Raw genomic sequence first — 22,493 nt, 5'->3', positions numbered from 1 at the left:
CTTTAACTTAGATGGGGGCCCACCCCTGGCATTCCCTGCTACCTGCTCCCTCCCCAGAGTCCCCCGGGCTCCCTTCAGCACTTGCCTACCACCTGGGCCCCCTAGCACTTACCTAGCATTGTATGCAGTCTCACCCCCCCCCTTTTTGCACGTCTTGCTACTGCACTTGCACGATCCAAATTTCACAAGGCCTAGTAGGACTGTTATTGTTACCATCTTCCCGCTCCCCCACTTTTTGTCTTGTGGCGCCTGGAAACACCATTTGCTGTATAGGCACCTTATAAATATTCAATGAATAAAAAATGCTCTGCACAAGAAGGGTACTTTCAGCTAAAATACAATTGTTGGCACAATTTCGAGTGGCCTCTGATGGACAGCGCTATGTCCTTGTCCATGCAGTATATATATATATATATATATATATATATATATATATATATATATATATATATATATATATGAACAATGTCAGTTAAAAAAACAATTGTTGGCAAAATCCCTGGTGGCCTCTGAAGGACAAGACCATGTACTTGGCTAGTCTTTGCAAGAAAAAGATGTTGTCAGCTGAAATATCATTGTTGGCAAAATCCCTAGACGCTGATGAAGGAACGACAATAGGTGTGGAAGTCTTGAAAATACGGACGGCACAGAGGGTATATATAACAGAGTGAGCTCAGCCCCTGCTCACTGCTGTTCGGGGTGACTGAGCTGGCAGGAAGACAGAGGCAGATGCAGATGGCTGAAGGGAGAGCAAAGCAGCTAGGCTTCCCTGATGGGCCAGATGAGAGGGGTGAACCCACTCCTATTCTTGATTTTTGAAGCCCCAAACTGGGTTCTGGCTATTTTGATTTCTTTTTGAACAGAACAGACTTTATTTTTTAGCAGAATTCTAATTCCCTTTGAGCTGTTTGGGGAACGATGTGTGATTTTTTATCCCAAGCCACTTCGGCTCACAGCCTAAGGTCCTAAGAGAAGACGCCTTATTCTGAATTGGCTATATGCTGAGCACCAGTAAGTCCAATGGACATTTAATTCTTTTTAAAGCATTTTTATCCTACTTGTATGCATTTTTGATGAAAAGCCCATGGTCCATTAATAGGTGTCTTTTTGAACTTTTATTCAATTCTTCCTTTTTTTCATTTTTATTTTGCATTGTGGATTTTTCCATGCATCCTGTCTTTTTCCAGCCCTCTTCAACTCCCTACATTCTACAGTTAGTTTGATCTGCCTTAGTCTTGATTTGAGGTTGCGTCAAATGACAATGGTTCAACTTTTCCATTAATGGTTTACTGCATTTTAAGTGTATTGTGTAAAGTGATGCTAAATATTTTTCTTTATTACACATTTCTCAGAATTAAAATTTCTCTTTTACATGAGCGTAAGACACATTTATTGAGTGTTATCAGATGACATTGATCATGAATTAAGTGTGAGGCATCTATTTGTACTGCTGTGTATTGATGTGTTATACAAGGAACATGACTTTTAATACACACCAAGGGTTAATGGATGGTGTTGGCAGCATATTATCAATATACATTTATGTGACATTGGTAAACCTCTCTAGTGTTGGCAAATGAGAGCAGCCGCCTACTGCAGGGGTTGTTGGTTGCTCTCATTACTGTTGCATAGTGACAGTTGCATGCTTTTCATGGTCATGGACCCTCCCCTCCCCTGGGGGTGGAGGCAAGGCTCTGCAGGTTGGGGTGATAAACAAATCACATCACCTTGTTGTAGAAAATAGTCCAAGTGTGCCCCAGTGATTGGCTTTGTCAATGCTTGGCGCACTAGTGCAGTCCTTCAGCTCTCCTCAGCAGGGTCTTCAGTCTTGGACTCATGGTTCCACTGTCCGGCTTCTCGGATGGCTCTAGACTCTCTTGCTTTCCCAAATCCGTGTTGACCACCAATGTGATGAATCTGCACCATCCAAACAGTCCTAACATCTGCTCAGAAACAGGTATACCCTTGCTTTAATGTGGTTTGGGAACACAGCCCCAAACCCAGTTCAAGCTGGTTTCAGACACACAAAGCACTGATTCGACCCTGCGAAGTGCATGACCTTATTTGGAAGTTTCTGACCAGGAAAATAAAGTTCCTTGCCACTACCCTCTTTTGTGCACATAACAGAAGTAACAAAAATGTAGACCGTAAAAAGAAAATGGCACACAGTGTCCCTGAAAACTCCTCTAAATGTCGCCCTTGTTACATTGCAAAACAATGGGGAAAATGGAATCAGAAAAACTCTTGTTTCACTGACAGCCATAAGGACTGGCCAATGCCCTTAACATGTGTGAGTTGAACTGTTGTGAGGCCCCAAAATAACTCAATCAGGGAAGTAAGCAGCAAAACTTTGGGATCAAGAGGATCCCAAAATGAGATTCCCATTTAACACTGTTTAGTTTACATTGAATTTAAATGAATAATGAAAATCAGTATTTTTTAAAGTTCTCAGTTTCCACAATATTCTCAATAGTTCTGTGGATGTAGTCTTTCATTGGTTTCTTTTAATTGCTATAAGGTATTAGCACAGATTAAATCTATAACAATTTCCCTCCATTTATCTTTGCAGACTGGCTAAGGTCAGAGAAAACACAATCGCCTCATTGAAAAATGCAGCCAGTCATGTAAGTGTTTTCATGTATTTGAAAATTTGCCACATTCTGAATGTGTGACCTCAACCAATATAAATTACATTCTACTAATGAAAGGAATGCTTTGAGAATTTTCAGTGGCCTGCTAGTCTTGCTACAAAAGATAGCGCAGCAGATTATTAGAATAACTGCCTTTTGCGAACTGTAAGATGTTTTCAGTATTTATATGGTTTGGAGCACCAATCTACTAGAATCGTATGCTTTGCGTTCTTTTCTTAGAGTGGTTGGATCTAGGATAGATTACACTTTGCCCTTCCGGGCTAGCTTTTTGACTAATCTAGTGTTGCTTCAATATCTGAGCGCCTTTGCTTTTTTAATCACTATAGCTTTCTTGTACCCGGATGGCCAGCAGTTATCAGTTTGAATAGAAAGTGCCTCAATTGCAGCTATGCTACAAATTAAACATTGTGTTTATCCAGGGTCCATAATACTCCTGGAAAATAAACCATGCTATACTACTTGTCTGATGGCTAAACCTGTACCAAGCTATGAACTTTGTTCTTTAAGAGGTGCTGCTCCTTGGATCAAAGTCTTACTCCTACGTCCCGTCCCCTTTGCTCCATCCTGTATAGGCGTCCCTTGCGAGGGACTGCAACAGAACAGTTTTTTTTTTTTACCAGAAAAATCACTTTCCCTTTCAATTTACAGGCGTGCGGCCCCCTGGAACACAGGCTACCTTGACCGCACCCTCTAGCGCCACACCCCAGTCCTCTTTTCCACGTCGACGGAAGCAGACCGATTTCACCAGCACTCCTGGGTGAGGCCTCAAGCCCCTTAATTCCACGTCCTTTATCCCTAATCTTAAATGTTTCTATTTTTTTTCAGAAATTGGGAACACCGTCCACTGGTGCCCTAGTATGTCACTGGCACATTTCAGCCGCAAACGGCTTCTGCAGGTGCCCGTCGTGCGACAGTTCCTTCCCCACGTCTGATCCGCATGCGCTCTGCCTCCGGTGTCTTGGCGAAGACCACGGATGGGAAGGCTGCCCGGTATGCGACGCTCACACCCCGGTCCCTCAAAAACCGTCTCATGAGGTGGAGAGATTTGTTCTCCAGAACTCTGCCGGAGAACATTAAGGAATACTTAAGGGGAAAGACCAAGAAGGTAAGCATACTCTCTAAAGCACCCGGGAATACGACTCCTTCCCGGAGAAGCTTGCTTGCGGGAGGGGTCAGTCAGACCCTTGCACCGGCATAAAGGACAGAGGCTGTTGCAGCTACAGGCTTAATGGCTGAGGGGGCTATGGGCCCTTCTCCAGCATGGGGTCTGGCATGGATTCACATGCTCATGAATATTCCCCGTCGTCAGGCTGGGAATCCTCGGTAAAGAAAAAACCAGTATCAGTTTCGTTTCTGATCTGTCTTTCGTAGTAATAACCAATCACTGGTCTCTGCGTCATACTGACCACAGCCAATGACTGCCCTCTACCTAAGCACCGCCTCTGGCAGCCATCTTCAGATTTTTACCGCACGTTCATGTGTTGGGATCCTCGTGCTATTGCTCTCGAGCGTTAGTGCTATTTTTTCGCGCTTTTTCACAAAAACTTCGATTCTTTCGGTCAAAAGAGCCTCAAGCTCCACCGATCCTACATCCGATCAACGGGGACCCGTGTCGGATTCATCTGTGCCCCTCAAGGGTGAAGATTTCGTCGAGCTACACTTCGGAGGACTCCAGAAGCTTCTCAGGCCCGGTCTCGGAGATGGCCCAGGAGAAGGGAAGCTCGACGCCCGGAAAGCTGTTCAGGGCCTGCCCTGGATGCCAGCTGCAGAACGTCTTCAAGGAGGACGAACACTCTTTCTGCCTTTACTGCCTTCATGGGGACAAGACACACGTGGAGAAGGACTGTGCGTTTTGCGGCAACATGTCGGAACGGACCATGAAGGACCGCCATCAACGTCTCGCCAGCTGGCTGGAGGGTAAGAGCCCGTCTGGCGAGAAGAAGAAGAAATCTGAGCGGTCTTCTAAGACCTTTGAGGGCGCCCCGGCGACGGGGGCCCAACATAAGGCCAAGCACCGCGAGTCCGCTGGCACCGGGAGCGCCGAACGGTCGGGCTCTACGGGCGCCAGGCAGGGCGCACCCTCCCCGGCACCATCAACCACGAGCCAACGCTCTGGGTCGGGTAAGAGGAAGGCCGAGCACCCGGCGAAGCTCCTGGAGAGACCCCGGTCGAGCTCTAAGGCAGAGGAGGAGCGTGGCAGTGCCCCCTCCCTCAAGGATAAGGCGGTGAGCGCACCTAAGGTGGTGAAGGCCTTGATCCATTCGACCAAGCCCTCTATCGAAACGGTCGCGGCGGCCCTGGCCCAGCCTGTGGAGGCTGCACCAGTGGTGGCGGCCTCGGGGCCCAGAATCTCCCTGCCTCCTCGGAGGGAGTCTTCTTTCGTGCCCATCGATAGGACCCCCGTGAAACCCTCCGTGGGGAAGAAGGGGGGGCAGGGCGTCGTCGTAGATTCGGCCTCAACCTCAGAAGAGGAACTGATCGAGGTCTTAAGCCACGGCCTAGGCGTGGAACAAGACCAGCCCGTCGGAATGGGCCCCGACGCAGGTGACGACGACGACATCGTCGAGGATACCGACGGGGCCCCTGCTCGCCCGTCGGATTCCCCTCTGCCAGCGCCGCAAGACAACTCAGCGGCCATTTTGTTGGCTATACAGTCCTTATGCTCCGAGATAAGGACGAGACTACCGTTACCGACGGAGGAACCTCTCCCGTCGGGGGATCCAGAACCGGGACCTTCTGGTGTTCCCCCTACCAAGAAAAGAAGGATCCATCCACCGCCTCCTTTTCAACCATCGCGCCCCGTCCAGCCCTCCTCCCCGTCCACCCGAGGGGATGATACGGGGACTGACACGGCAGCGACGGGTACGGACGACGAGGCATACGACGAGGATTTTCCGTCGTCGCCTCCCCCCAGGGCTTCTCCGCCCGACGAGATTGGATCGTTCCACTCAATGATCGCCAGGGCATCCGAGCTTTTCCAACTCTGCCCTGAGGAGAAGAAAAAGGAAGGCTTCCTTTACCAACGGCGCGAGACCAAGAGGAAGACGGTCCTCGCAGTGCCTCTGTTGGACGACATTTGGGATGAGGGCCTTTCCCTCCTCAAGAACCCTTCCACGACGCCAGCGAAAAGAGACCGGTACGAGAAAAAGTACCGGGTCCCGGACTCGGCCCCCCTATGCCTCCGGGCGCAGCCTACCCCGGACTCCGTCGTCTCCGCGGCAGCCAGGAAGAAAGCGGGGGGGGGTGCGGCCTCCACGTCGACTTCCCCGCCGGACGGCGAGGGAAAGAAATTGGATGCCATGGGACGCAGAGTCATCTCGTCGGCGGCGACGACGATTAAAGCGGCCAACGCCTTGGCTATCGTGGCCCGCTACGACAGGGAACTCTGGTACAAGATAGCTCCCCTGCTGGATTTTCTGCCGGACGACAAGAGGGCGGAGGCCCTTGAGATCCTGCAGGAAGGTGAGGTGGCCTCGGACCACGCCATCACCGTGGCGACGGACATCGCCGACACTGGGTTCCGCCAGATGGGCAACGGCGTTTGCCTTCGACGTCGCGGATGGCTCAAGGCTACGGACTTTCGGCAGGACGTCCAGAACAGGGTCCTGGACATGCCCTTCGACGGGAACAACCTGTTTGGGAAGACAGTGGACGATTCCCTTCAGGCCATCAAGGCGGATACTGAGACGGCCCGGGCCCTTGGAGTGCTGCAGCAACGGCGGACGCCCTTTCGGAGCGGCGGAGGCAAGGGCGCCTCCAAAGGTTCCGGCGGCGGTTTCGCTTCCTACCGTCAAGCGGCCCGCTCGTCGTCGCAAGAGGCCTACAGAGGACGAGGCAAGTCTGGCGGCCCCCGCCGTCGTCGCCAAGGAGGCCAAGGCGGCAAGGCCGCGTCCAAGCAGGATTGAACCGGCCGTGGGGTCGGGCCCCCACCGAAGCACCCCGGTGGGAGGCCGGCTGGCGGGCTTCGTCAGCGTGTGGGAGTCCATCTCCACCGACCGTTGGGTGCTGGACGCCCTGGCCCGGGGCCACGCGCTCGAGTTTCAAAGAAGGTGCCCGCGCGTCCCCCCCGTGGCCAGGAAAGAACTTCACGTCCCTCAACTTCTCCTGGAGGTAAAGGCGATGCTCAGAAAGGGCGCCATCGAACTCGTCCCAAAGAGGCTTCGGGGCTCCGGAGTCTACTCGCGTTACTTCCTCGTGAAGAAGAAGACGGGAGGATGGCGCCCCATCCTGGACCTGCGACGCCTGAACAAGTTCATCAAGGCGCAGAAGTTCCGGATGGTCACCCTCCAGCACGTCCTGGGTCAGCTGGAGGAAGGAGACTTCCTATCGTCGTTGGATTTGGAGGATGCCTACTTCCACATTCCCATCCTAAAGGGGCACCGAAAATTCCTCAGATTCGTGGTCCAAGGGCGTCATTACCAGTTCAAAGCCCTTCCCTTCGGACTGCGGTCGGCACCCAGGGTTTTCACCAAGTGCCTCGCACCGGTGGCGGCGCAGCTGCGCCGCGAGGGGATTCACGTCTACCCCTACCTGGACGACTGGCTCATCCGCGCCAAGACGAGGGAGCTCGCCGTGGTCCACACGGCAAGGACCGTCCAACTCCTCACGGACCTGGGATTCTCCGTGAACTACGCCAAATCCCACCTGGTGCCCGCGCAAGTCGCACTGTTTCTGGGAGCGAGGCTCGACACAGTGTCCCTTCTGGCCTCCCCGTCGGAGGAGAGGACCAGGACCATCTTGGGCAAGGTGCAACGGATGTTGGTGGCCGACGCGGCCAAGGTGAGGTCCATCAAGTCCCTCCTCGGGATGATGTCTTCCTGCATCTACCTCATTCCCATGTGCAGGCTCCGGATGCGCCCGTTGCAAGAGTTCCTGGATGCGCGCTGGATCCAGACGACGGGCAGCTTCGAGGAAAGGATCAAGCTCGACGAGAGTTTCCGACGAGCGATACGGTGGTGGGGCACCCGCGCGCATCTGACGGCGGGCATGGACTTCCAGACCCCAGCCCACCAGGTGACTGTGACCACGGATGCCTCCCTAGAAGGGTGGGGAGCGCACACCGAAAATCTGCACGCAAGGGGACTCTGGCTCCCGACGGAGAAGTCCCTGCATATCAACGTCCTGGAGCTCCGTGCAGTGTTTTGGGCCCTCAGGTCCTTCCTTCCGTCCCTCAAGGGCAAGGTGGTGAGGATCTTCACCGACAACACCACCACCATGTTTTACATCAGGAAACAGGGCGGAACCAGGTCCCCAGCGCTGTCCAAGGAGGCGCAGGACCTGTGGCATTGGGCCGTCGCCCAAGGGATTCTTCTGGTGCCGTTTCATCTGGCAGGGATAAAAAACACCATCGCCGACTCACTCAGCAGGGAGCTGCGCTCGTGCCACGAGTGGGAACTACGGCAGGATCTGGTGGATCGCCTCTTCCGACGGTGGGGCACACCCCAGATCGACCTGTTCGCGACGGCGACGAACACCAAGTGCCGGAGGTTCGCCAGCAGGTTTCCCCAGACGAGGAGCATGGGCGATGCTTTCTCGTTCCCCTGGGAGGGCCTGTTCCTCTACGCGTTCCCTCCCTTGCCTCTGCTAATCCGGCTCGTCAACCAGCTCAAGAGGTCACGGTGCAGGATGATCCTCGTCGCACCTGCGTGGCCGAGGCAGATATGGTTCCCGGACCTTCTGGACTTGTCGGCGTCCCCGCCAATCAAGCTGCCGGCGGACGCGGATCTACTCTCCAGGGAAGGAGGCGCCATCCTCCACCACGACCCGAAGTCGCTGAACTTGCAGGCCTGGCTCCTGCAGCGCTAGAGTTTGGAGGATACGACATACCGGCCGACTGCAGAGAGGTTCTTGCAAAGGCCAGGGCGTCCTCGACTCTTAAATGCTACGGACACAAATGGAAGAGGTTCTCTGTCTGGTGCCACGCACAGAAGATTAACCCTCTACGGATTACGGCTCCCCAAGTGCTGCCGTACCTGCTGACGCTGGCCAAAGCTGGTCTGGCACACGCGTCCATCAAGATTCATCTTGCTGCGATCTCCCGATACACCAGAACCACGGGCCGGACGTCCTTGTGGTCTCATCGTCTGGTGAAAGAGTTCATGAAGGGACTGTTCAGATCGTTCCCGCCGGTGAAGGCTCCGGCCCCGGCGTGGGAGCTCAACGTGGTACTGACCAAACTCATGGGACCTCCGTTCGAGCCCCTGCACTCGGCCCCGTTGAAGTTTCTATCGTGGAAAACAGCTTTTCTCGTGGCCATCACCTCCGCACGACGAGTGGGAGAGATCCAGGCCCTTTCCTGCAAGGCACCGTACTTGACTTTCCACGACACGAGGGTAGTGCTCAGGACGCACCCCTCCTTCATGCCCAAGGTACCGTCGGACTTTCATCTCAACGAACCCTTGGTGTTACCTGTGTTCTTCCCGTCGCCTTCGTCGCCGGCTGAGAGGACTTTGCACTCGCTGGATGTAGCTAGAGCGCTGAAGTTCTACGTGGACCGCACGAAAGGTTTTCGGAAGACGTCACAACTCTTTGTGAACTTTGGACCTGTCAATCAGGGGAAGGCTCTCTCGAAGGCTTCCATCTCCAGATGGCTCTCCGGCTGTATCATGTACTGTCACCGGTTGGCAAACCGACCGCTGCCTGGCCGTCCGAGAGCCCATTCCACCAGAGCGATCGCAGCTACCACGGCGTTCCTATCTGGTGTGCCCCTGCTGGACATATGCAGGGCTGCTACGTGGAGGTCGACGCACACCTTCACGAAATTCTACTGCGTCGACCGGGATTCCAGGGAGGAGTCCAGGGTCGGCCAAGCAGTGCTGCGCAACCTGTTCGCCTGAGGTGAGCCTGGTGAGGAGGTAAGATGCTTAATGTTGAGTTGATGTGATGCTTAATGTTGAGCCTTTGCCACCTCCCGTGGTTGTGCATGTGTGTACTGCTATGTATTCTTTATTCATGAGCATGTGAATCCATGCCAGACCCCATGCTGGAGAAGGAACAAGTTACTTACCTGTAACTGTTGTTCTCCAGCATGGGTCTGGCATGGATTCACATGCGAACCCTCCCGCCTACCCCTCTGCGGCTCTTCACTTGGTCATACTGCCACTTCACGTGCTTCCAAATCTGAAGATGGCTGCCAGAGGCGGTGCTTAGGTAGAGGGCAGTCATTGGCTGTGGTCAGTATGACGCAGAGACCAGTGATTGGTTATTACTACGAAAGACAGATCAGAAACGAAACTGATACTGGTTTTTTCTTTACCGAGGATTCCCAGCCTGACGACGGGGAATATTCATGAGCATGTGAATCCATGCCAGACCCATGCTGGAGAACAACAGTTACAGGTAAGTAACTTGTTCCTTCTAGTTCCACCACCGAGGAGCAAATCCCGAGGGGCCTAGCTCTATTACTGCGCACACACCCAAGGGGGCACCTACACGCAGCACATATGGACATCGGCTATGGGTCCGGTAGTGCCAACAGCCTACAAGACGCATGCCTGAGGTGCAGAGCTGATGCGACCTGGCATGCAGGCCGTGCCTAGGCCCACGTTGACCATGGTCCCATGTGCAGAAGGCACAGCAAGATGGTGGCCCGCGCAGACAAGATGGTGTCCTGTTCAGACCCCCGAAGACTGGGGGTAGGGGGGTGCGGGGGAAGTACTCCAGCTAGAAGAGAAGCCCGCCAACTGAGTGAACCACAGAGGCGCAAAGCCACGGCAGGGCAGCCAGGGGTTCAATGGCTCTGTTCACCTGAACCACGTCGTACCCAACCTTCACTGGCACTTGGTACAATGAGGGCATGTACTCTCGGGGTGGGGTGGGGGTACATTCAACGGGTGTTTTCTCCGGCGGCCTTATAGGTCCAGCCTGCCTGCGAGCTCCGCTTCTTTGACAGGTTTTTGTCCTTCATGAGGTCCTTTCAAATGGGTAACATCTTCAAGGGTTTAATACACAACATGCTGCCTACTGCACCGCCTCTTCATCCGGCGCCTACACAGCCTACTCGGCCACCGCTACCAGCGCCTGTGGTAACTCTGGTTTCAGTACTGGTACCAACGCTCTTAAGCACCGGCAAAGACGCCCCTTATGGACCCAAGTGTCCCGGGTAATGCGGCGGAATCAGCAGGACACTGATGATGAGGAAGAGCAAGACACTCCTTCCATGAAAGGATAGCTGGCCTAGCTGAATACCTGTACATCCCTCATCCCCAGAAGGAGCAGCCGGAATCGGGGGTTTTGGCGGAAGTGCTCAAAATTAAAGCATAGGCCGGGTCTGGCATCCTGCTACAGAAAGATGTCGAAGCACTGGCTAAAAAGGGTTGGCTCAAACCACACCCCACTCAGCCAGTCAACAAAAGGCTGAATGCAAAGTTAAGGCAGGTGGAGGGTGACACTATGCTTCTATCGGTACACCCGCAGCCATCATCCTCAGTTATAGCAGCAGCATCTATGAATGCCAAGCCTCCTCTTCGGGTATGTCCTCTTTGCCACTACTGGGCAAAGAGGAGAAAATGCTGGAGGCCTATGGAAAAAAGATGAATTCCAATGCAGGCCTGCATCTCAGACAGGCCAACGCCATCCTGGCGGCAGCCATTTAACAGCTGTGGAGCGAGATTGCAGATTTATTCTCGACATTCCAGCAGACAAGCAAGCATCTTTCAAGGCTGGGCTTGCTTAGGCAAAAATAGTGGAGCAGGATATCATGGAGGCCACTGTGGCCCACACAGATACTGCTAGTAGGGAGATCTGTGTGGCTACCGACCAGATGGGGATGGCCTGGCTTAAGGCCACCAGGTTCAACCCTGATGTCCAGGATAGGACACTAGATTTGCCCTTCACGAGTGGCGATCTCTTCCGTTCTGTTATGGATGAAGAGCTCGACAAAAAGAAAAGCAGCTCGCAGACATCGAAATCCCTGGCCATTCTGACCAAGCCAGCAGCAAAAGCCTTCGCTCAGAGCCAATCTCGCTCTGACAAGGGGCATTCCTTCGGCGGATTCCGGGGCTTTCAGGACCGCCGAGGCAGGCAACTGGACAGGTCCACACCCAGCATAGGTGGAAGCATCTGCTCACGAGGGGTTCTTCTAGTCCCCGTCCAAGTCCTCGGACCCAAAGAAACAATGACTGTTCTTTTCAGGTCCACAGCACTCCACCGGGGGGGCAGGCTGGCACTACACAGTCAAGCTTGGCACACACTTTTTGGAGTCATGGGTGATCTCGGTAGTAGTCTCCACAGGCTTCCGGCTTCCCCTTCAATCCCTGCCCCCATGCTCCCCACAGATCAGAACACCCTCACTCTTAGCAGAGATGTGTTCCCTCATGGAGAGGAGGGTGGTGGAGAAGGTTCCACTCCCTCAACAGGGCCAGGGCTTTTACTCCCTAATCTTCGCCATTCAAAAGAACCAGGCGGGCATGCGAGTGGTGCTAGATCTTTCCTTCTTCAATCTGTATCTACCTTTGCAGAAGTTCAAAAGGGTTACGCCAGCTATCATAGCAGAGACGCTATGTGTGCGGGGGACTGGACATGCTCCCTGGATCGCAAAGACGCACAACTTCATGTCCCATAGAGCAACCTCATCAGGCCTTCCTCGGGTTCCAGGTCATGGGCTTGTATTTTGAATACAAAGTGCTACCCTTTTGTCTGAATTCAGCTCCAAGGGTGTTCACAAGACCCATGAACGCCGTGGCGGCCCTGCTCAGAACGGAGGGCCTGCATGTATGGTTAGTCAGAGGGATTTCTCCGGAGCAGGTCAGATCCTCAGACAGATTCATGACTACACTCTAGGAGCTGGCGTTTTTGATCAAATACTAGAAATCGCAGCTCTGTCCTATGCAGACTCTGGTGTTCTTGGGGCTGCTATGGGATACGCAGGAACAGAAGGTATTCCCTACAACTTAGAAGATGGCAGCTATCAAAGCTCCTGCCACACACTTTCTCAGCAGAACAGTAAAAAAGTGTGGTGGTTCCAGCACCTGCTGTGAGTGCTGGCGGCATCTCTCCTAGCTATTCCGTACACCAGGCTCTGAATGAGGAGGCTGCAGCTGTTTTTTGTGGCCTCCTGGGACCAGGAACCAAGTCATTATGGGGCGCTGGTCATCCTACCTGCTCACTTACAGCAGGACCTCAAATGGGGGGGCCAGGATGGGAACCTCCTGGTGGGCAGGCCGTTTCGACCGCCTCCAATACAGCATATTCTGACCACACTCCTCTCTCCAGGGGTGGGGTGTGACCCTGGGAGCACAGGTCGTTCATGGGCTATGGTCTCGGACAGCAGCAAAACCACATCAACTGGCATTTTGGCTCAGACTCAAGTATTCCTTGCCAGTAATTGGTGCCAGTGCTGTGTGTATTCAAATGGACAACTCTACCTGCAGATACTACCTAAAAAAGCAGGGGGGGCACCAGATCCCCTCCTCTATGCCGGTTGACCCTAGACATCTGGGAGTGGACAATTGCACAAGATGTGTGGATCACAGCGGGCCATCTGCCGGGAGATATCAACCTGGAGGTGGACAGGCTCAGTCGGTTGGGCTCTGACAATTACGAATGGCAACTGAATGGGAGAGTGCTCCAGGAAATTTTCAACAAATGGGGCCATCCGGCCACCGACCTGTTGACGACCGAGAACAACCAGACTTGTCAGCAGTACGCATCCTGAGGATGGTACCCTGGGACGGGATGTGGACATATGCATCTCCCCACTCAATCTCCTCACCGCTCATTCTCAAGGTAGTCGGCAAGATCCGATAATCCCAGCGGTTGCATCTCATCCGCATAGCACCGCGTTGGCTGCAAGACCCTGGTTCTCCGACCTTTGTCAGATGTCAGCCCAGCCAGAGATACCCCTCCTGCTCGGGAAGAGCCCTCTCCTGGTGCAGCAGGGGGCAAAGTCCTGCACCCCTATGGGGAGAGAATAGCCCTAGCAGCCTGGTACCCGAGCAGGCAACTCTTCAACATCTCCAGGCGACAATGTGGAAATCATTCTGGGAGACAGGAGCTTATCTACACAAAGGCAGTACAAAAGAAATACCAGTGATTTGCCCGCGGCTGAAAGTACAGCGGGAAAATCGTTTGCACGACAAAGGTGCGAACTACCAAAAGTTTGCACCTTTCTCATGCGAACACACATATATTCTCACACCCCCACACACACACCCACAACACCACCCCACATACACCCTCAGCACACCCCCACCCACACCCCAACATAAACAAACCCCACTTACCTTCATCTTCACGCTGGTTCCCAGCAGCGCCAGTTCCCTTTTCACTTCCGTGATTGGGAACCGGCGCTGCAGGGTCCTTTTCTCTTTTTTTTCTTTCTAACGGAAGGCTGTGGGGGTGTCCCCCTGTTTTTTTTTTCTTTCAATGCTACCACCAAAGGTTTGAACGTTTGGTGTTCGAACCTTTGGTTGTAGCATTTTCAGAACTTTTGGCCAATGTAACCATTTTTTTTAGGTAATTTCGACCTAAACAGTACAAAAGCAAATGGATCAGGTTCTGCCTATGGTCCAAAGAAAACGGTGTTGATCCCCTGGCCTGCACTCTGGACCATGTTTTATCCTTCTCGGCCCACTTGACTAGATCAGGGGTCCAGGGTGGAGATCTGCTGGACTTACCTAGTGGCTAACGGCGCATACAGGAACTCGGACGCTTTTACTTTCTCTTCTGCCAATCCTGTCGTAAAGAGGCATCTGTTAGGGAGAATTCTCAGAAATGTGCTAATTCCCCCCACCTTAGAGACCCCAAGCAACTTTGTTGGATTTAGAGGGCTTTTTTAACCTGGAGAGTGTATGACCCTTTTGCCCACTCTCATGTATTTTCTTGTGATTTTGAACACTTTCTTTTGGTTTTGGAGTCTGACAAACTCCATAGGCATCACATTTTATATTATGTCACACAGCACCCTCAGTGCCGTGACACAGGGAAGTCTTTCAGATTTCCCAAAGGTTTAAAATACCTTCTCTTGGATTTACTGTTTACAAGAGCAGTAAAGTGAAATTGACTTTACTTAACATTGTAACTTGCTAGACCCAGCACACCCTATCTTACAATAGAGTGATGGAGGGGTTTCCTCGTATCCCCTTTGTCTAGCTTCTCATGTAACATTTTTTGTTACCCTTTTTTCTCACTTTATGACTGGTGGCAGTGGTTTCATTTTAACTACCATGGTTTGCATTTACCGTGGGCTGTGTTCACAGCTGCAGTAAAGCACCCAAGGGTGCCATTTTTGTCAAAATGGCCCTGGTCTTCTTTTTTCGCCATTTCTTTGTGGAAAGGTCCGTCTTGAGATTTACTCTGCACGCCAAACCAGGATTGGTCTTTGTTCATTTGGCCTTTGGCGGGAATCACGAGTGAAGCTCGCCTCTGGCTCCAGGGTGTCTGGGGTAGGCAGGCAGTGAGGGAGGTGCCCGCAACTCCCTGTGCTTAGTCTCCTAGGAGACCCAAATGCACTGTGTAGTGATTGGCCGGCTGTCTGTCCGGCAAGGACAGCCACCCTGCTGGGTGATTGACAGCTAGGCTGGAATGAATGGGAGAGAACTGAATAAAAGGCGAGTCTTTTGGCTTGGAATGCAGAGTCGACCACTGGACGAAGAAACCGAAGAAGAACTTGAAGAGGGTGCCTGCTGCAACTCCTGGACCGTTGGTTTGCCCGGTGAAGCCATGCTGCAGTGCCAAAACGGCAAGTTTGCATCGACGGAGAAGCCCCTTCACGGATGACTTCTCCCCTTGCGTTGGTGGGACCAATCGACTCCAAAGTAAGCCACCTGGACATCCATCTCGGAGCTGGTTGAATTTCCAGAGTTGCTGCTGGAAACCGTATAGCCAGGGAGAGGAACACCAGATTGTGTGCATTGCTTTTAAGATGGCCTAGAGCTTCAGGAAGATCCTCCAGACTTCCAGGAAGCGGGACTGACCAAGCCTGAGCCCCCTCAACAGAGTGCGGGACCCCAGAAGCAAGGAAAGTCCATCTCGACAGCCAGGAGCCACAGTGTTGCTATTTGCAGTAGACGTGAGGAGCTAAAACACTGAACAGCCACTGAAAGTGAAGTTTGCCTGTTGCGAGTTTTGACCATCCCAGTGCATTACAGGAGTCCCCCGACGTCCTCCCTCCTGTCCCCACGACTGAGGCCCAGGAACAGCGGGATCTGCAGAGCTGCACAGGAACAGCGGTCATCAGCTGCATCTTTTCTTCATTTGTAAGGTACTGTAAAATGTCTAAGAGAACTTAACTCCTACTGTATAGTGCTAGCAACTTCTACAACTCGCGTCGAATCAGCTTGTGGCCCTACATTTGATTCTTCCTTTCATCAAAGACTCCTAAGAACTTGTGCAAAGACTTTTGCCATTTACTTACCAGAAGTGCTTCATCCTATACAAGACTTTTGCCCATTGCCTTTGGCTTAGCATATTGAATTGTATGACTCTTCTTGAGGAATCCAAAAGTATTTGCCTACTTAAGAATATTTGTGGTTTATTGTTGTTCTAATAACCTTTGCCTTTTACCAACTTCTAAGAGTATTCTAAATGTCAACAGTAAGATATTAATGTCCCCAGCACCCTAGTTATTGAAGTCACATGTGGGTGTAGGTTGTCTGTGGGCCATCCCAAAAGGGTCTTTACTGATTTAGAAACTCGGTGTACAGTATTGAAGTGTATTTGTGTGTTACTTTTATATTGCTCCCTTCTGAAAAAGGCTTATTAAAACTGACTGATAAATAAATTAATCATTGTTTATGCAAGAAACCTTGTGTAAGAGTTTATTTGAATACTTGTAACTGTGAATCTCTGTGTAACTCCACTACGGTTTATAGTGATAATACCGAATTTTAAAATCTCGGAAAAAAAAATCTCGAAAAAAAGGCCGAAAAAAAAAAATCGAATTTTTTTTTTGACGTTTTTTTTTCGAAATGGGGTGGTTCCCCCCAACCCCCTTTTTTTCTATTTTTTTTATTTTAACCCTTTTTTTTACTAACCTGACCCCAAAAACACATATAAATAAATAAATAAATAAATAAATAATTCGATATTTTTTTTCGAGATTTTTTTTTCGAGATTTTTGTCATTCGGTATTATTTTTTCGGCCTTTTGACTGACCACCCTCCACTACAGCTCACATTGACCCCTCTTGAGATAAGCCTGGCTGCTCAACGCACTACCAAAACTGTGTAGTACAAGCTTATACCAAAGGTTGGCTTTCCTATACCTGTAGTCAGAGTTGTGTGTAGTGGTCCCAGAGGATACTGCATAAAAACCTTGCCTTACAGCATCTGGCAGGTCTCACCAGACTGTACCCACTGGTCAAACGCCTGCACCCACTCTGGGATCTTAACGTGGTGCTCAGTGACCTGGTGCACCAACATTTTGTACCCATGGCCACGATAGACCTGAAACTGGTCATGCTGAAGACAGCACTATTAGTTGGGCTTAATTCTGCCCGCAGAGTCAGCGAGATGCAGGCAATAGTGGCTTTGGAGCCCTATACTAGGTTTCATCGGGACAAAGTTGTGAGACACTCTGCATGTCATCCCCTCTCTCACTGGAATGGTGAATGCATAATAAAGGGTCATTTTCATTTTTCTCGCCACAGATCTTCGCCTGCTCCGTTGTGTAAACAGTTTTCCGGCCTGTATTTGTTACTTGCGACCAGTGTCTGTGCCTAGCCCCAACAGATTGTGTTGTTCAATAATTTCTGAAATGTCGATCAAAAACTGTGCCATTTGTATGCGGCTGAAATGACAACCTTATGTAACAAAATACTTTATTGATCTGCAGAGCAAACAAGTGTAAGTGTTGACCTCATAGCAGGCCAAATGCAGTTGACTGGGTCTCTTGCCACCCCGTCATGAAGTCTTTTGACAGACTGGTGGAATAGAGGGTGCCTCATCAGTCTGAGCCCATGCATTTATTAGTGCATCTTAGAGGGAACACGTACCACGGAGAAATTGCAAACCCATTTTTTACTGGAACCTATTCAAATCTAATTTATGGTCTTGCAGGAAGAGCCAAAGACCTGGGTGCTCCAGTCTAAATGTCTAATGTGCCTTGTGGTCGATAAATCACCCATCACACCCCCCCCCCCACCAAGAAGGTGGATCAGGCTACTGCTGAATCCTATCATTTGGAGATTAAAACTAGCTCTCCACCTCCTTGATTCTGGTGTTCTTGTAGTGATACCAGTTGTTCCCGTGGTAAATCGGTGCAAAAAATAATCCCATGATGTGTTAGCTCCCTACCAAAGTACATTCCCAAGCGATGCAAGAATATAGTGAAAGTTTTATATTGTGAATTGTTCATCTTAGTCAGGCATATCGTGGTTCTCGGGAATTGACTTGCATATGAAACTTCAGACTGCAACACTTTTCTTAACCGGGCCTTACTTTACTAGTTAAGTCTGCTCTCTTCGGTAGCCGGTCAGATAGCACAGTGTACTGAAAAGCTCTACATCAGTCTTCTTTCTTTTTGGAATCTACTTCAGTTCTTTTAAAAAAAAAAGAAAAATTCTAAGCTCTAAGAGGGAGTATCAAACCTTTAAATATTAACTCTGCTTATATTCCTGTCTGTTCTGAAAACGCGTTGTCAAATGCCATTTGTGACTATATTTATAACTCTGCAGCAGTGCTGAATGGCATTTTATTTCTTACTCTGAATAAGCTCCTGGCACTGTTTCTGCTCCACGTATTGATTTCTTTACAATATCCACAAGCATCAACAATGAAGAATCATTCCATTGCTTTACAAAGCTCTTAAAAATTGGATGTTCAAGCAATTTTAGACAATATTTGCATGCCATTGTAATCTGTTGTATAACTGTTCGATTATGCATGTACCTTGAATACTGTAACGTTTATAATTTGTATGTACCCATAACACTGTCCAAATCAAGATGTATCTAACTACGCCGTGATAGCCGAGGGTCTGGACGTAGAACAAATGTAAAAAATAAATAAAACATATGCAGGGCATTCTTACTTGTCCCATATGAGGATTGTTTTGACCTACGTTTAATATCTGCTTTTTAAAGAATTGATATGGCATGTTCCAATAGAAAACATGGAAAATGACGTTTAACTTGCTTTTCTGAAAGTCCACCCATTTTACTGACCAAATCATACAGCTAGTGTTGCCCCAAAACAATCCTAAATAAATCAACATTAACTGAAGGTTTGTCCGACTAACACAAACTCAACATGATGATCTCAGCAAAAAACTGTTCCTCCACCATTTCTGTGGTTCACCAACATACATTCCCCTCGTGCACTAAACACACTTAAAATCCTTCCCAGTAAAGATGGCGCAAAAGACTTCAGTAAAAACACAGCCACTCTAAACACAATCCTTATACTGTGCCAATAAGCACCGCTTCTTTAATTGTGCTTCTGAAAAGGCATATGAAGAAGAGGGTGCTGAAATGTAGTACATAAAGAGTCGCTTAAGTCGGTTAAGTTTTAATGCGTTTTCCCCCTTGCTTCATGCTAAAGCGTCTGTGAATACTGGCCTGTATTTCAGCTGTTTGCAAGGTCATATTGTCCAATCTTTGTAGTTTAATTTCTGCAGATCGGGGCTACATTTATATTTTGGGTTCTAGAGTGTGGCTTCAGCATGGGATTCTTAGTGGGATATTCTTGCCAGTGGTAAAATAGTGATACCAGGTGTTAGGGTTCTTCTCTATTCGTGTATTCAGAGCGTGAAATGTGTCCACCCACCACTTGGCAGCAGGGTTACTCTTAAGTCCATGTGACTCTTAATAGTATATTAGGCAGAACAGCTAAGGGAGCACTTTGAGGAAGCAAAAAGGGTGGTTAAAAGTACAGTAAACACTTTAGAACATTAAATAAGGAAATGTCTAAGCAATATGTCAACATCCTTCTTTACTATGCAGGAAAAAGGTAATGGGGAATTGTAGGTCAGTAACTTTCCAAAATGGGCAGGTCAGTGGCTTCGCTCACTAAAATGGATGATGTTTGAATCTTCTTTTTGTTTGTCTTCCTTGGAGCAGTATTGTACTCTTGAATATTAAATTAAGTTCTTGCTTCAAACTTTAGTTCCTGCTCAGTTAAATTAGTGTTCACTTAGTTAGATTACATAATTATGCTCTATTCCTCTTTGTTCTAGTCTTCACTACAAGGTTTGCATCCTGTTTTGTCTGGGCTATTCAGTTATTTTTTCTTTAGATCTAACTCAACTTTGATGGCTTCCTATTGTTCCTCGTTTGCAGTTTAACTTTCGAGGGGATTCGTTCCTCCGACGTATTCCACTTCGAAGAGATTGTGTCCTCTGACGTATTCCTTATCTTTGATAATACGTTTCCAGCTTGCTGGCCTCAGAAATTTTTTCTGTAGAGGGCGCTGCGCGTCGACGTCTGCCGAGTCGATGTCCCTCGACGGCCACTGTATCGGCGCCGACGTCACCATGCCCATAAATAGCCACGTGCTGCGCCCGTTGCTCAGTTCCGTTTTTCCGCGCTTCGTGGGGCCTCAGAACGTTGTTGCTCAGTTCAGTCAGGTTTAATTCCATTTCGTCTTGAAATATTCCTTATCGTTCTCGATGGCTTCTTCATCAGAACCGACGCCGCCGCGATCCGGCTTCAAGAAATGTCGAGACTTCGGTAAAAAAATGTCAGTAACGGATCCACACAGGGTCTGTTTATGGTGATTGGGGTCCGAGCACCATTGTTCGGAGTGTGAGGACTGCATGTCCATGACGGCGAAAGCCCTGAAGGAGCGAAAGGGGAAACTCGAGAGAGGTAAGTCAGCCAAATCCTCCTCGAAGGTTTCCTCGGCTGAGTCGAGGCATTCGTCTCCTTGCCGTCGAAAACACTCCGATTCTAGACCTCGAAGCAGCTCCCACCATTCGTCGAGATCTAGACACTCAAAAAAGAGACGTCGAAGGTCCCATTCCTGGTCGTCTTCTGTGTCTCCAGAAAGAGTTTCCTGTCCCACCAAACACAGTTCTCAAGCTGAGTGGGAGGAATTCAGAAAGACAATGTTAAGCGTCTTCGAGAACGCGGCCTCGACCCCCTCGAAGACAGCTGAGGGTGATACCCCGGGTGAAAAACCCAAAAAATCAAAACGCTGCGAGTCGCAGCACCCGGCGAAACATTCCACCCGAGAGTGCCATGAGCCACCGGGTGTCGAAGATTCCTTTGACGCACGGATCGGCGCCATCGACGCCGTTGTCGAAGGGTTCCTCGACGCATCGGTCGAATCGACTCGACGTTGATGAAAGAGGACCAAGGCTCCACAGCCAACGGTGATTTCAAGGGCCTCCGGCACGACGCCGAGACCGTTGTCGATGCCCTCGAGTAGGATCCCGATCCTCTCGAGTTCTTCGAGATCCTTTCCAGTTTTTTCGACGCCGTTTTCGGCGCCTTCGAAGCCGGTTACATTGGCGTCGACGACATCGACATTTTCTCGTCCAATAACGACGAGTTTAGCTCCTTCGGCCCTAGAGATGGGCTTTACTCCATTTCAGAGATCAGAATACCCTGGTCTTTCTTCAATTTATGAAGAAGGGGAAGACTCTGACCAGGAAACATTTGGTTTTCGAAGAACCACACTGCCTACTGCAGAGGATTTCACCTCTGAAGAAAGAAGGCTGAAGGATCTGCAGGAGTCACTTCATGAGGCAAGTGGACTGGACACTTCCCCAGAAGTGGAATTTGTAAAACCAGACCCAGGTGAACATGCCAAAACACCATATAGAACCCTGATGGCAAGAATAATTGAGTTTATGGGTTGGTCTGCGCCTTCACCTGTTTTCCAACAGGATGATCTGACAGATATATTGGGCAAAGGCCCACAGGAGGACCCGGTGGTCCCCTTCCATGCAGCCCTACAACGAAAAATTGCATCCAATTGGGAAACTCCCAAAGTTATCCCAGCAGTCAATAAAAGATTGTCGACAAAGTATAGGGTAGCGGCTGCTGACCCTGAATACCTGTCAAAACACCCGACCCCAGAGAGCCTGGTGGTTCAAGCGGCAACTTCATCCAGCAGTAGGACTGCTTACCCTACTGTCCCACAGGATAGGGATAACAAGAGGTACGACTCTATGACAAAGAAGGTCTTCTCTGCCTGTAGTATGGCGTTGAAGTCCATCAACGCCACCTGTACGCTCGCCAGGTTCAGTCACACACTATGGGAGTGTGCTTCATCGGCGGCTGACTGCATACCCGAAGGAGAGGAAAAGGAAGCCTTCCTTAACATCATTAAAGATGGCAAAGATGCCATGTGGGAATCACTTCAAACTGGCATCGATTCCGCTGACAGTATCAGCAGGGCCATGTCGGTAAGTACAACAATCCGCAGGCATGCGTGGTTGCGAAAGTCGGCTTTGCCCCTGATGTACAGGCCAGACTTTTGAATATGCCCTTTGACGGCTCTTCATTATTCGGGAAAAAGGCTGATGACCGTCTGGAAAAGTTAGACTTCTAAAGCAGCAGCAAAATCCTTAGGAGCTGCTATCCGCCAAACTCCTTTTCGCCCCTCAGGAACCTCTGGAAGAGGAAAGTCCTTTTGCTATTATTCTGCATTCGGGAAAGGCAGAGGACAGCTGGCTCAAAGAGGCAAAAGGAGATCCACCCGAGGTGGACGGGTCAAAAGTACTAAGACCGCAGCAGCAGCAGGTGCCTTTTTACCCTCGGCATCTGCATCAGCCGCCCCCAAACGACTCTGAGGCCTTCACACACAAGACACCTGTAGGGGGCAGGTTAACTCACCATCTGACGGAATGGCAGGCTATAACGTCAGATGCTTGGGCGTTGGAGACAGTTGCCCAAGGTTACTGCCTACCCTTTCTGCACATCGCTCAGAGTCATCCACCGGGGAACAGCTCCCTAAAAGT

General features: G+C 50.3%; 1 protein-coding gene across 2 annotated transcripts in view; it reads left to right on the top strand.

Annotated features, from left to right (window-relative positions):
* Positions 1-22,493, top strand: part of GPCPD1 (glycerophosphocholine phosphodiesterase 1) — a 1,217,556-nt gene that overhangs the window by 576,373 nt on the left and 618,690 nt on the right. For both annotated transcript variants that reach the window (XM_069608267.1, XM_069608268.1), the window contains one exon: positions 2,570-2,624. In XM_069608267.1, coding sequence (XP_069464368.1) covers positions 2,570-2,624 — 55 coding nt within the window. The remainder of the gene's footprint in view (positions 1-2,569; positions 2,625-22,493) is intronic.

This window comes from Ambystoma mexicanum, chromosome 4q (genome assembly GCF_040938575.1).
Source record: "Ambystoma mexicanum isolate Mex_15411 chromosome 4q, UKY_AmexF1_1, whole genome shotgun sequence".
NCBI lineage: Eukaryota > Metazoa > Chordata > Amphibia > Caudata > Ambystomatidae > Ambystoma > Ambystoma mexicanum.
The sequence above is the reverse complement of the archived record's forward strand: the minus strand, read 5'-3'. Positions and strand labels throughout refer to the sequence as shown.